The 14,453-nt window shown below is 37.9% G+C and overlaps 1 protein-coding gene across 3 annotated transcripts in view; it reads left to right on the top strand.

Annotated features, from left to right (window-relative positions):
- Window positions 1-3,099: 3,099 nt before the first annotated feature.
- The window catches only part of LOC115213402 (SAGA-associated factor 29), a 36,292-nt gene continuing 24,938 nt past the window's right edge, over window positions 3,100-14,453 (top strand). Inside the window, exons 1-3 of one of the 3 annotated variants that reach the window (XM_036504142.1) lie at window positions 3,100-3,490; window positions 10,522-10,614; window positions 13,720-13,958. In XM_036504142.1, coding sequence (XP_036360035.1) covers window positions 13,809-13,958 — 150 coding nt within the window. In that variant the 5' untranslated portion in view covers window positions 3,100-3,490; window positions 10,522-10,614; window positions 13,720-13,808. The remainder of the gene's footprint in view (window positions 3,491-10,521; window positions 10,615-13,719; window positions 13,959-14,453) is intronic. The other 2 variants (XM_029782352.2, XM_029782351.2) reach the window with 2 other exon arrangements.

Genomic DNA, 14,453 nt, shown 5'->3' with positions numbered 1-14,453 from the left:
TAGTTACCTAGAAATTATGTTAAAAACTGCCGTTCAAACCGAAAAGATCCAAATTGGCTAACAGAGTAACTAACCCATTAACTAACAAGAACAATAAAGGACCAAACCAGTGTGTGTGTTTTGTTATTACCAGCATAATGCCCCTCTCAAGGTTCAATAGTATTTCTTTCAACTTACGAATTCACATCAAGAATCTTGCAAACCAAATACAAATACGAACTATAACACTTGTGTATTAATAATTGAGTATTCTACCAGCAGTATATTGGATAGATATTATCCCTTAGTTGGTTGGATTCACAACTTCTAACTTTCTTGGAATCAAAATACATATATATGTATATATCATCATCATCATCATTTAATGTCTGTTGTCCATGGTGACATAGGTTGCACAGTTTGACCGGGCTGACACACTGGAAGGCTGCACTAGACTCCAGTTTAATTTGGCATGGTTTTTTATGGCTGGATGCCCTTTCTAATGCCAACCACTCTAAGAGTGTAATGGGTGCTTCTATGTGCCACTGGCATGGGTGTCATTTGCATGACACAAGGGTGCTTTTATGTGCCACTGGCACAGGTGCCAATTTGTGTAACATTGGTATCTGCCATGACTGTGATTTTGCTTGGCTTGATGGGTCTTCTTCTCAAGCACAACATAATGCCAAAGGTCTCAGTCATTGCCTCTGCGAGGCCCAACACTCAAAAGGAACTGAGTCACTTTGCCTCTCTGAGGCCCAACGCTCAAAAGGAATTCAGCTACTTTGCCTCTGTGAGGCCCGACACTCGAACTCAGCCACTTTGCCTCCATGAGGCTCACTGCCTCCCAGCATGGGTGCACTTGGTTTGATGGGTCCTCTCAAGCACAACACATTGTCAATGGTCTTGGTCACTAGTCATTGCCCTGTGAGGCTCAAAGTTTGAAGATCATGCTTCACCATCTCGATCCATGGCTTCCTGAGTCTACCTCTACCACAGGTTCCCTCCACAGTTAGAGATTGACACTTCATTACACAGCTGTCCTCGTCCATAGGTATCACATGACCATGCCAGTGCAGTCGTCTCTCTTGCACACTACATCTGATGCCTAGCTTTTCTCTCAAGATGCTTACACACTCTTATTTCTTTATTGCCCACAAGGGGCTAAACATAGTGGAGACAAACAAGGACAGACAAAGGGATTAAGTTGATTACATCTACCCTAGTGCATAACTGGTACTTAATTTATTGACCCCCGAAAGGATGAAAGGCAAAGTCGACCTCAGCGGAATTTGAATTCAGAACGTAACGGCAGACGAAATACCACTAAGCATTTCGCTCGGTGTGCTAATGTTTCTGCCAGCTTGCTTACACACTCTGTTGAGCATGCACATTGACATTGCACATCCAGCGAAGCATACTGGCTTCATTTCTTTCAAGCCTATGCATGTCTTTGGCTGTCACAGCCTTTGTTTCACTGCCATGCAGCATAGCTGTTTGCACACAGGCATCAAACAATCTGCATTTCATTCTGGGAGAGAGGCCCTTCGTTACCAGCAGGGGTAGGAGCTCTTTGAACTTTGCCCGTCCTAATCTTATTTTCATAGTTATGCTCTCAGAGTATCCAACTCCCCTACTAACATGGTCACTTAGATAACTGAAGCTATCTACTACCTGTAGCTTGCCCCCCCCCCCAGCAGTTGATGGAGTCTATTTTCTGTCCATTTTAAGCATTTAATGTACCTGTGCATCTTCTGCATACAAAAGCTAGTTTCCCTGTTAACCTTCCCTTGATATAGATGCATCTTTTATGAATCCAAAGCTTACACTGACTGCATCTTATGGAGTTTCTATGTACACCTTTTCTACAGATTAAGCAGGGTTATCTACCTGAAGGGATTTGTGATTTGTTTGCCTGGTTTACTCTAAGGCCCTTTGATTCTAAACCTTGCTGCCATACCTGGAACTTCTTCCCTGGTTCAGGTAGTGATTCAGTTATAAGAGCAAGGTCATCAACATAGAGGAGCTCCCAGGGGCAGCCTGTCTTGAATTCCTCTGTTATTGCCTGGAGGACTATGATGAACAAGAGGGGGATGAGCACTGATCCTTGGTGAACCTCTAATTGTACCCTGAATTCTTCACTGTATTCATTGTCAATCCTCACCTTACTGGTAGCATCCCTGTACATAGCTTGTACAGTTCTCACCAACCACTCGCCTAGCCCTAGTTTCTGCATTGACCACCAAATAAGGGCTGGTGGGGGGACTCTGTCAAAGGCTTTCTCCAAGTCAACAAAGGCCAAATACAGACGTTTATCTTTGGCTATGTATTTTTCCTGCAGCTACCTCACCAGAAATATAGCATCAGTGGTGCTTCTCTCTGGTACAAAAGCAAACTGCATCTCATCTAAGCTAACTCTCTCCCTAATTAGTTGGGTTATGACTCTGTAACTTTCATCACCTGATCCAGCAATTTGATACCTCTATAATTATATATATATATGTGTGTGTGTGTGTGTGCGTGTGTGTGTGTGTGTGTGTGTGTGAGTGTGTGTGTGTATATATGTATATATGCATATATATATATATACATGTATATATGTGTATATATACGCACATTTCTATTTTCTCCATAAGAAATTCTTTAAATAAAGGTAGATAAATCTTTTAAATAATTTCTTGGAACATATTTACTTCCCTTACTTTCCCTCCCTCCATCCCCTTCCGTTTCTCTTATTTTTCTTTTTTCTCTATCTTGCTTTACGTTCCTCTCCTCTTTTGTCTTTCTTTACCTCCCCTTCCCCATCTCTATTTGTCTTTGTTTACATTCCTCCTTGCTCTATATCTGCCTTTCTTTATCTTTCGCCCCTCTCTCTCTATTTGTCTTTCTTTTACATTCCTCCTTGCTCTATATCTGCCTTTCTTTATCTTTCCCCTCTCTGTCTATTTGTCTTGCTTTTACATTCCTCCCCTTCTATTTTGCTTCTATTACATTCGCCCTCCTCTATCTGCATCTGTTTCCTCCTCTCCCCTCTACCTGCATCATATATACATACATACATATATATATAGTACAATAGGAGTGTGTACATGAATATCCACGTGGTCTGTTCGACCAATTAGAAAGCAGCACCGGGCCACATCTTTTTCTCTCCCTCCATTGATAACGGTATGGTGCTGCGGGAAGTGTGTTGTTCCATGCAGTGGATAAGAGGCTGGGGGTAGTTACAAAGTCGGTACAAACAAAACTACCAAAGAGGAAGTCAGAGGGGGGAGACTACACTCTTACCCCTCTTTCATCACACAGAAACAGAACGAGGTTAACGCAACCAATACTAATAACAATAATATTAATACTACTATTAGTAAAATTAAAAGAAATAATTCTATTACGTCACCTGAAATTGGCAATTTGTTGTTCTCGAACAGAACACTTCTGGCTACATTCCGATGGCCGAAATGTTGGCAGGAAGAACATTATAGGATTTCTCACTTTTAACTTCGTCAATTCTGTAGGTATTTTGTTTTTGCACCGTTTATATTTATTTGTTATTTGTTGACTATTTAGTTCCTTTTACGTAAAAGGAGGATTTTGGAAGCATCGTTACCATACCGAGAGAATACTTTCAAACCAGCATCTGTCCTCTCCCTCGCATCCATGTATATAATATATGTATCTTAGTTGCCTGAAATCAAGAAAAACATTCTCATTATTTGCTCTCTCTTTTTATATATTTAATATTTAAATAATATAGAAACACGTAGAACTTTTCCTGTTTGTTTTAAAAACACGGAATCAATACATCTTTAAGAATGATGGAATAAACCAGGAGGAATTGTACGAGTGTGATTGTGTGTGTGAGAATAAAATGTGAACTACGATCCCATAACAACAACATGTAGTAAATATAACATTACTTTCAGCCTTTTAAAATCCTTGATACAAACAAAACTAAGATTAGGAGTAGCTGTTTTAACTATGTTTTTATAATTAATTAAGCCTACTTGGGACGTTTCTTACCTTTGATAATAAACTCTAGAATGAGAACTTATCCGCCTAGTAATCGTTTTATCTTTTGTTATTTCTCATCTTTTATTGTTCTTTTAGCCCAAACGATAGTTTTCTGGTCTTGATTTTTTTTTTTACACTAGTAATGCTCCACAATCAATTTTTGTTGGGATCGTTGCTTTTATAAGAATGCCTCGCTTTTTAAAAATTTGGATTTTAATATATTAATTTCTTTTTTTTTGTGATTTGAAATTATCACCTGCCTACTTTAGACACCATTGTTTGTGTGTACTATACATACATACATACATACATATATATATTCACATATTGATTATATATACATATCGATTTGTACACATAATTAACACACACATATCGTTTCTTGTGTAATTTTTATTGCTAATTAATTTATTTTACCTTCAAATATTTCCGTGATGTAATTTCCTATTTTTATCAACGAGTTAAATATATCATCATGTATTAATTAGCAAATACATTACATCATTTAATTAATTATTGATCTGCTCACATATTTTCGATATATTTATCTTATTAATCGTAAAACTGATGTTTATCTAAGTGGTTTAAATTGCAGGACTTTCTAGGGCGTTGCTGAGTCAGAGACGTTTATTTAGGGACCAACTTACATCTAGCTACCTTTATTATTTTTAGAGAGTGTTACATTTGCTATTTGGATATATTTCACCAATATTGCCCCTTAACTGTCTACACTTACCCTTGTGCTCGGTAATTCGCACCTGCTGACAGTGTTTATCAATATAGCAGTATACACACACACATGTGACAATGTTTATTTTCTGTTAATGAAATTGCCTAATACACAGAGGACTTTTAAGTATTGGTTTGTGTTCAAATCCCTCTAGATTTCATTTCGTATATTTATGATATAACTTGAAGAAGGTACACCTTTGTAAATGGGTGGACTGTTTAATGCTAACAAAACATTGTAGGGGTCTATTGAATTGAGATGTAATGACATCCTTGTAGATGCCTTTTTATTAGGATTGTAGACCGTTAGTACTCCTGAGATCGCGCGACTTGCTAGAAATAACTACCAAATCGCCTTGAAAAAACACTCTACTATCTTGAAATACAGGACGCATTGGATAACGTATTCCTGGATACTTCTAAAATGTCAGGTTGGTCTTAGCTGGAACACTTTTGATCATGGACCTGTTTAATCGAAAGTGACCAGATTCCATGGTTTTCTATGTATTATGGACCAAAATCGTGTTTTATTTTAGTTGAGAGACTAATTCCTTCTTGCATATGGTTAATCTTACTTCAAAGTATTTATTCCCCACACTGATTGAAATTATTTCTGCTGAAAAGTATCTGAAATCTAAACAGATGTTTTAGACTAATCATATTGACACTGAAAGCTAATTCTTGTATAATAAAGCTATGAAGGATTTTGGCCAGCATCCACCTCAGAAAAATGTTCTAGCTGCCATCATAGAAATAAGAAAAGAAAAATTGATGATAGTAGTGGTCTGGCTGCATCTAATTGATTTTATTAAAGAAAGCATTTTGTTAATTAAGTATATTAGTTGAAAGAATTTGAGATTGTCAGTATTGCGAAACTTGTAGAGAGGCAGATAAAATCAACCTCATGAGTCTTGATGATCTGAAATAGAAAGACGGGAGGTTTTGATAGTTGGGAGGTGAACAGATGTTCAGCTCTTATCTACATCAAACTAATTATGATGCTGGAATAACATCGTTTTGCTAAGGTCAGACTGAGCACCAATTCAATAGTAGATGCTGTTAACATTTCTCAGTCCACAAAGCCTACTTGTTTTGTATAATTACCAATGGCTGAGAGAGCTACTTAGCTGTAGTGTTACATCCTAAATGATGATGGTTTCAAATTTTGGCACAAGGCCAGCCATTTTAGGGGAGGGGATAAGTTCATTACATTGACCCTAGTGTCCAACTGGTATTTAATTTATCAATTCTGAAAGGTGAAGTCAACCTCAGTGGAATTTGTACATACCACATAGATGAATGAAATGGCACTAAGCATTTTGCCTGGCATCCTAATGATTCTGCCAGCTCACCACCTTGTCCTAAAAGACAATAATTAACAATAAATACATATTACAGTTGTGCAAATACCTGTAACTTGTGGTATATGAGTGTAGGCATGGTGAAGAAGTTTGTTTTGCAAAGTATGTGTATTCTGGTTCAAACCCACTGCTTGTGCAAGTGTCTTCTACCATAGACTTGAGGTGACTAGATCCTTGTAAGTGAAACTTGGTTGGAGGAAACTGTGTGTGCTTCTGGTGGAGTTCCAGTCCCTTTTCTTGAATGTTAGATTTAAACCATTTCCATGTTTAACACTACTACCATGTTCTTGGTTACCTTCATCGCAGTCCACTATTATGTGGCCTAAGGAGAACTTAATCCAGCAGTCTTGAAGCCCCGCCTCCTTCTACCTAAATAAGTCATGTATGCTTATGCTTTTCTACCTCATCCATAAAAAATATTGAAAGCAACTGCAATTAGCCAACATGCTAGAAATAGAAATCAAATTACTCCCATTTTATTGTGTTAAAATATTTGACAATATATCTTGACCGCCATTGGATAATGTTGAGATACATTATGTCAAAATGTTCATGGCTCTTGGACTGCTCATATTTTGTTGACCTGGCCATAAAATTCGTCACCATCATCAAGGATACTGAGAACTGAGAGTGGACAAAATTGAAAAAAAAGATGATATTAATAAAGAAGAAGGTTAGAGTGTCAATTGTTTCAACTTTAGTCAAATAGATCTATGATCAGAAATGTTCCAGCTGTGACCATCCTGCCTTTGTGTGTATTGGAAGACTATATTGTTTAATATTGACAATTCTATTTGTTGTTTATCAAAATCAAAATCATTTTGATGACTGGCATCCATGCTAGCGGGGTGCAAAGAGCACCATACGAGTGTGATCGTTGACAGACGTTGCTTCACTGGCACGTGTAAAAAGATTCGGGCAAGGTCATTGCCAGTACCGCCTGACTGGCCCCCGTGCAGGTGGCACATAAAAAGCACCCACTACACTCTCCGAGTGGTTGGCATTAGGAAGGGCATCCAGCTGTAGAAACTCTGCCAGATCAAGACTGGAGCCTGGTGCAGCCATCTGGCTGCCAACCCTCAGTCAAAACCGTCCAACCCATGCTAGTATGGAAAGCGGACGTTAAATGATGATGAGCTTTAGGTTAGGACTGAGATGTCCTGTGATACACGAACAGTCACCTGTATGACTTTGTGTGGTCCATAGAATCTGTTTTCCCAGTTATAAAATGTTTCCATTTGAAGACCATACTGTGCACTGTGACATTGATGTCCATAATTGAGTAGACATATAATCAAATAAATTCCAGCCATAACCTTCTTGTTTTCTTTATCAGGCATTATGTATATGAACTGCATTATTCAATATGTGCTCTTGTTAAAGATGTGACTGGCACTCCATTGGTTATTATGATGAGGGTTTCGGTTGATCCAATCACTGGAACAGCCTACTTGTGAAATTAATGTGCATGTGGCTGAGCACTGCAAAAACACGTGTATCCTTAAATCTCAGGGAGATTTAGTGCGACACAGAGTGTGACAAGGCTGGCCCTTTGAAAAACAGATGCTGCTTATTTTTGCCAGCTGACTGGCCTGGAGCAATGTGAAATAAAGTGCCTAGCTCAAGAATAGATCCTTGCAAGGATTTAGTCACCTCAAGTCTATGGTAGAAGGCACTTGCACAAGCAGTGGGTTTGAACCAGAGTACACATACTTTGCAAAACAAACTTCTTCACCATGCCTACACTCATATACAACAAGTTATAGGTATTTGCACAACAGATCACATTGCCAGGACTTGAACTCACAATCTTGCAGTCATAAGCTGAATATGTTAAGGGTATAGTGTGGATGTATTATTTTCATCTCTCTGAGCTGAGTGGTAGAAATACTGCTTTAGGATGCTGTTGTGGTAGTGTCCTAGGATACTGTATATTTTTCTGGATAGTTAAAGGTGGCTATTCATGTAATGATCAAAGTCTGAGGTTTGAAGCTTACTGTAGCAAGAAATTAGCGCCCTACCCATGTCCAAATGGTTTTTTGATTTTTTAGTACTTTAGTTTCATTGGGTTGGTGGTGTGTGTATAACATGTGGCAATGTTTTGGTGCCCCTTGTAGGTTATTGTGATTTCTTGTGCAGGATTGGTGCTCTAGACAGAACTGGTATAGTCTAAGATGGACTTAATATATTGTTCATATTGAACTGTTTCAAATATGGTACTTGTGATTGCTCTAACTATGCTATATGATGCTTAGTCTTCTTTACTACATCCTGTATATTGTGTTATGAAATGTTGTATATAGTTCTTAATACTTTTTCTTCTTTGTGTAAATGGTTTTTTAGTTTTATTTTCAATTCTTTAACAAAATGCTGTGTGTGTGTGTGTGTTATGCTTAAAATAGTACAATAACTATTTCAAGATGTGATGAGGAAATACTTTGTAAACTCCATGAAAATAGTATGCCTGAATTCAAATTTCATGTCCAAATCGAAAATAACCTTCCTATAACTACCTCACCAAAGAAAAAAAAAAGGTGTGTGTGTGTGTGTGTGAATTAAGCAGCAGAAGATGGGGGTGGAGGGAGTATTGGATTGTACATCACAGTCCCAATGACATGTTCAACCACACCTTGTGGAAATTGTACATTGTTGAGTGTGCAGCTTGGTTGCATTTGTTCTTTGGGGTTGCTGGTTTGATGGGAGAGAGTGGGATTGGTAGGTGCTACTTTGTCTTTGGTTTTTTTTTTTTGTCTAAAGCAGTAGAATGTGATTTGGAGATTTAGTTCTATTTATAGCATGTCAGGTGACTGCGTGAAGCTGTATTATTAACTTGCTTAGATATCTGTATTGAAGAGGAGTGATGTTAAGTTAAGTTAAATTAAGTTAATTTTTGGCTCAAAAAGCAAAAAGCAAGGCCATGTAGGGGGACATGGAGTTATGTACAGGGGTGTTCATGCAAAGAGTTCAGGCCATTTCTGGTCAAGAGAGACTTTGAACTGAGCGGTCGTTGGCATCTTCACTATCTCGTCCAGCAGCTTATTCCACGGATCCGCAACCTGGACGGAGAAAGCCCCTCTCCTTCGATTGAGATGAAATCGTCGCAGATAGAGCTTTTCGGAGTGACCCCGCAGCCTACGCTCTGGTGCAGGAGTGAAGAACAGCTCTTTCGAGAGGTTACACTTTCCGCTTATGATGTTGTGAGCAAGAATGAGATCACCACGGCAGCAGCGTTTTTCTAGAGAATAAAGGTCGAGCGTCTTCAGCCTTTCTTCATAAGACAAATGCTTGAGACCAAGAAACATGCGGGTAGCCAGCTTCTGGACTCTTTCGAGATGATGTATGTCTTTGAGGAGATAAGGATAAGAGGCTTGAATCCCGTACTCCAATATGAGTCTCACCAGTGTGACATAGAGCGGTAGGAATATGGCTGCTGTGAGCATTCCGAATGATCGTTGAATCAAAAGCAGAACTCTGCGTGCTTTGTTGGCAGCATGGACGCACTGGGCCGAAAGCGAAAAGGAGGAATCCACCAAGATACCCAGGTCCTTTACCCGGTTGGCCCTCTCCAGCAGCAACTGTCAAGTTACAATATAAACTAATAATGTCTAGACAAGCATTAATAGGAAATAATGAAAATATCTGTAAAATACAGATTCAGAAATACCCCCGTGTAGTTGGCAAATTAATTATGGTGGAACTGATACTTAATTATACAGAAATAAATCCTTCTTTTAGTAATCTGACAGAAAGAGCTGTTACTATATACTTTTTGGTTTCCCTTGACTATAACTGAAGATGGTGATAGATTGTTATTTAGCCCCTGGTGAGCTCTGCTTGAGCAAACTTTTAACCATCAGCATCCTAAGTATGAACTTCCCATATATTTTATGATAGCAGAGTGTGGTCTGAGGGAGATGTGGCTACCTGTTTCTAGCAGGTCAAACAATCATTATCTTAACATGCTTCGCTTGCTTGCTTCATGTTCTTGTTTGATGGGGTCATCTCAGGTTAGTGGTCCCAGAGATATCATCATATTTAGAGCTGATGGGGTTCACCAGTGCTCTCCATTGCTGCCAGCCATTTTAAGATGGTAAGCTGTTATTTGAGGGTGATTCTGTTGCTATTTTTGGCAGGTCATGTAGCATTGTGGATGCTCTTCATTGGCTTGTAGCGATATGGAGTTAATGTGGATGATGTGTGTTGTTGAAGTATTGTTAATAGTTGTTGGGGTATCTTTGGTATAGGAATTAAGCACTGTATAATGGTATTTAACTAGGGATCTGTCTAACTCTTGATATATCCAGTAGGGATCACAAGAGGAAGAAAAGTCACAATATGAATGAGCTGAAACAAAGATGGAATAAAATTAGCAGTAATATTAGAATAAACAGAAAGATGACATTGCTTAACATGGACATTCTCAAACTTTTTTTTCTTCCAGTTTACTCCTTTATTGTGTCCAGCATTGTTTGTATACCATATGTGATGAATATGGTGTAAAAGGATTTGGTATCATCAGACAGACAATAGACAAGTATTATTGTTATTAAATTAAAGAGTTCCTAAAATGGCAGTCTGGCAGAATTGTATGCAAGCCAGGTGAAATGCCTATCAGCACTTCATCCGTCTTTGTGTTCTGAGTTCAGATTCCACTGGAGTTGGCTTTGCCTTTCATCCTTTTGGATTTGATAAAATAGGTACCAGTTGAGCACTGGGGATGATGTAATCAACTTACCCCTCCCCCCAAATTGCCGACCTTGTGCCAAAATTTGAAATCATTTAATGAGTTCTAATACTGCTGAGGTTATCTTTACCTTTGATCCTTCTTGGGTTGATAAAGTACTGGTCATGTACTGATGTCAACATAATTTACTGTTCCCTATCTGTATAACAAATCAATTTAATATAATTTAGTCTTATATCTTTAAAGGAATGGATTAAATTGGTTCTTTCTAACATCTAACCTTAATATTTACATTATTTACATTTGATGGATATTTGTCCTCATCTTGTTTGTTGTTAACTCAACGTTTCGGCTGATATACTCTCCAGCCTTCATCAGGTGTCTAGGGGGAAATTTTAAACCTGGGTTCTCGTTCCTAAGGTATTTTTCAATGTTATTATTATTATTCAGGTCACTGCCTGTAATCGAACTCGGAATCTTGGGGTTAGTAGTCCGCGCTCTTAACCACTATGCCATATGCTGGGCATATGTAAATAATATACATAATTCCTCATCTCTCAAATATAGAACTGTATTAACTAACCTTAATATTTGACACAATTTCAGATAAGCAAGAAGCACAAATACATGTCATTCTCAACTGACATTCTTGTATGAAATTTGTTTCTGGTTGTTTACAGCAATACATGGATGGGAACAGTGAAAGACTTTCCACACATTTTCTAGATACACGAGGTGCATTTATTTGTATTTACTTCAAAACTCCTCTGTTTTACAATTCTTAAAATGAAGCAGTCAGAATTAGTGCGCAAAACTTGTTTTCATATTTCTATTAAAATACACTGCCTTTGTTTTGAAAAATTTAGAAAATAATGAAGAATTGTTTAGCTGGCACTTAGAACATAAGTTCGTATGAAGTTCTGTTGGAAGGTTTTAATTTAGATCATTTTAGGAAACCAAGCTGGAGATCCTAGAACTAAAAACAGTCTGAGGTGGGTTGTTATCAAAATGGTTAAAATAGTTTATTAAGATCATCATCATCATCATCATCGTTTAACGTCCGCTTTCCATGCTAGCATGGGTTGGACGATTTTGACTGAGGGCTGGCAAACCAGATGGCTGCACCAGGCTCCAATCCTGATTTGACAGAGTTTTTACAGCTGGATGCCCTTCCTAACGCCAACCACTCGGAGAGTGTAGTGGGTGCTTTTTACATGCCACCTGCATGGGGGCCAGTCAGGCAGTACTGGCAACGACCACGCTCAAATCCTTTTACACATGCCCCCAGCACAGGTGCCAGTAAGGCGACTTTGGTAACGATCACGCTCGAATGGTGTCCTTTTACATGCCACTGGCATGATAGCCAGTTGGCTGCTCTGGCAACGATCATGTTCGGATGGTGCTCTTGGCACCCTACTAGCATGGGCACAAGTGCCAGTAAGGCAACGCTGGTAACGATCACGCTCGAATGGTGCCCTTTGAGTGCCACTGGCACGGAAGCCGGTTAGCTGCTCTGTCAATGATCATGCTCGTATGGTGCTCTTTGCACCCTGCTAGCATGGATGTCAGTCATCGAATTTGATGAAAACAAATTTTCATAGAAATTACAGTAAACAATTTTTAATGAAAATAAGGGTGGCTATGAGTGGGTGTTGAGAATCACAGCAAATGCTCCAGGAGTTAGGATGAAGTATGGCTGAAGTGAGAGCACAGAGAGGATGTGATCAGTGAAAATAGTGCGGGAAAGGAGGAAAGTGTAGCGTGTAGCCATTTTCAAATAGCGCCAATTTGTGGTAGCTGGCAATATTACGTAATGTCGTATTGCCGGTGGAAATTTTACCAGTGAGTGTATTATATTATAAGGCACAAAAAGAAAATGACTCTCCCCAGACACAACAGAATATGCTTCAACACACGAACTCACATAAAGAATCTTGCAAACCAAATCCAAAAACGAAATTTTTAATGATCTGAAACAAAATAATAAATAATTTTTCTTTTCTAAATTTAACAGTTTCAAATATTCTATTAGGACAAAAATCTTCATTAGTTGTGTAAGGGCAAACATACCAAATAGTTTTGATGACTCTATTTCCATTGCTGTTTTACCTATGTTAGAATACCTAACTGAGGAATTGGTAAGTTCCCTTTGAGAAGCTAGTTGTAACACATTTGTGTATTAACTTTGAAAGATTTCTATGTCAATTTCTTTTCGTTTCTGAAACCAGAGAAAACAGACAATAGGAGTAAAAGAACTAACTTTACCATTGAGAGGTTCTGGAGAAAACAATAATGTTTTATAGATTAAACTTCAAAAAGAAATTAAATCCGTGACCTTATAAAAATGGTATTAAACTATTCCTTAACCTTTTGTGTATCCTTACTGATGTTTGAGTGTCAGCTTGGGTGCAAAAAATATCATCTCTCTATATATAAACAGCAAAATGTCTGCATGTGTGTCCTTTATACAAATCCACAATTTTTTAGTTAGAGAGCTCACACTTTCTATGATCATTCAAAACCATCCAAGGGTGGTTGTGCACATCTTTACATTTCCCCAGTCACCCTGCAAAGCCATTAAAAAATCAATAGAAGTGACTTTTTTGTGAATTTTCTATCAAAATGCCCGAAACTTGATACGTCAATTGAATACTAGCTAGCTGTATGTGACTGGCTGGAGATTTGGACAGTACTAGCATGTATGTGCGCACGCACACAGCTGTATATGCATGCACTAGCATTATTTAAAAATGGTATTAAAATCAGAATCACTTGTTTATAACTTCTGTCTTGCTGCATACTTTTGGCAAATCCTGTATTGATTCTTGTACTTAGAGTACATCATTTGCACATCTGAGGTTTGTTGTATAAAATGGTTTTTGTATAATTATTAGTTTGGGTTTCGCAATTCTTTTAATTGAATGTTTTCTCTCTCTCTCTTTTTTTCTTTTGCAGAGCTTTATCTGTGTTATTTCTGTTTATTGCAATGGCAGTTTAAATTCAGTTTGTGACTGGTGGTGACAAATTCAAAGTCATATGTGAAAATGGGTCGTACCAAGGCATCTGGCAACAGCAGCCATGCTAGTCACAATAGCAGTCCAAGCAACTCTGATCTTGGATTGACTAACAGTACTGCTGAAATTAAGATGAAAGAAATACTGAAGGATTTGTATCATCTGATTATTCAAGTTCAGGTATGTAGAGCTATATGATAAAAGTGTATACTTTAAATCAATAAAAAAAAATAAGGGTTAAGATATTTCTTCTTTGCAAAATATACTATTTTTTTTATTACTGTATTTGATGGCATATAGGATGCACTTTTTTCTCCCCAAAATAAGTTTCATAAAATCTCTTTGAATCATGTTTGTGAAGTTGGGATTTCTTGTATACATGCTTTAATTTACAAAAAAAATTTTGCCTGAATCTGTTCTGCTGAACCAGGGGTGCATTTTTTTTATGTCACCAAATATGATATTTATAAGTAACTTATATATTATGTTGAATATTGGTTTCAAAATTCATAATTATGACACAAACACACACACAAGCCAGTCCGCTTATGCATACCTTTCCTTCTTGGGACACAAAACTCTACTTGTGAAGACCTGTTGAGGCAAGTGAAAATCAAAATCAAAATCAATCAACATCAATGGAAATTGTAGTTGTGATACCAGTGCTGGTGGCAT

Source organism: Octopus sinensis, linkage group LG6, assembly GCF_006345805.1.
Source record: "Octopus sinensis linkage group LG6, ASM634580v1, whole genome shotgun sequence".
Lineage (NCBI taxonomy): Eukaryota > Metazoa > Mollusca > Cephalopoda > Octopoda > Octopodidae > Octopus > Octopus sinensis.
Note: the sequence above shows the minus strand (reverse complement) of the source record. Positions and strands in the feature narration are given on the sequence as shown.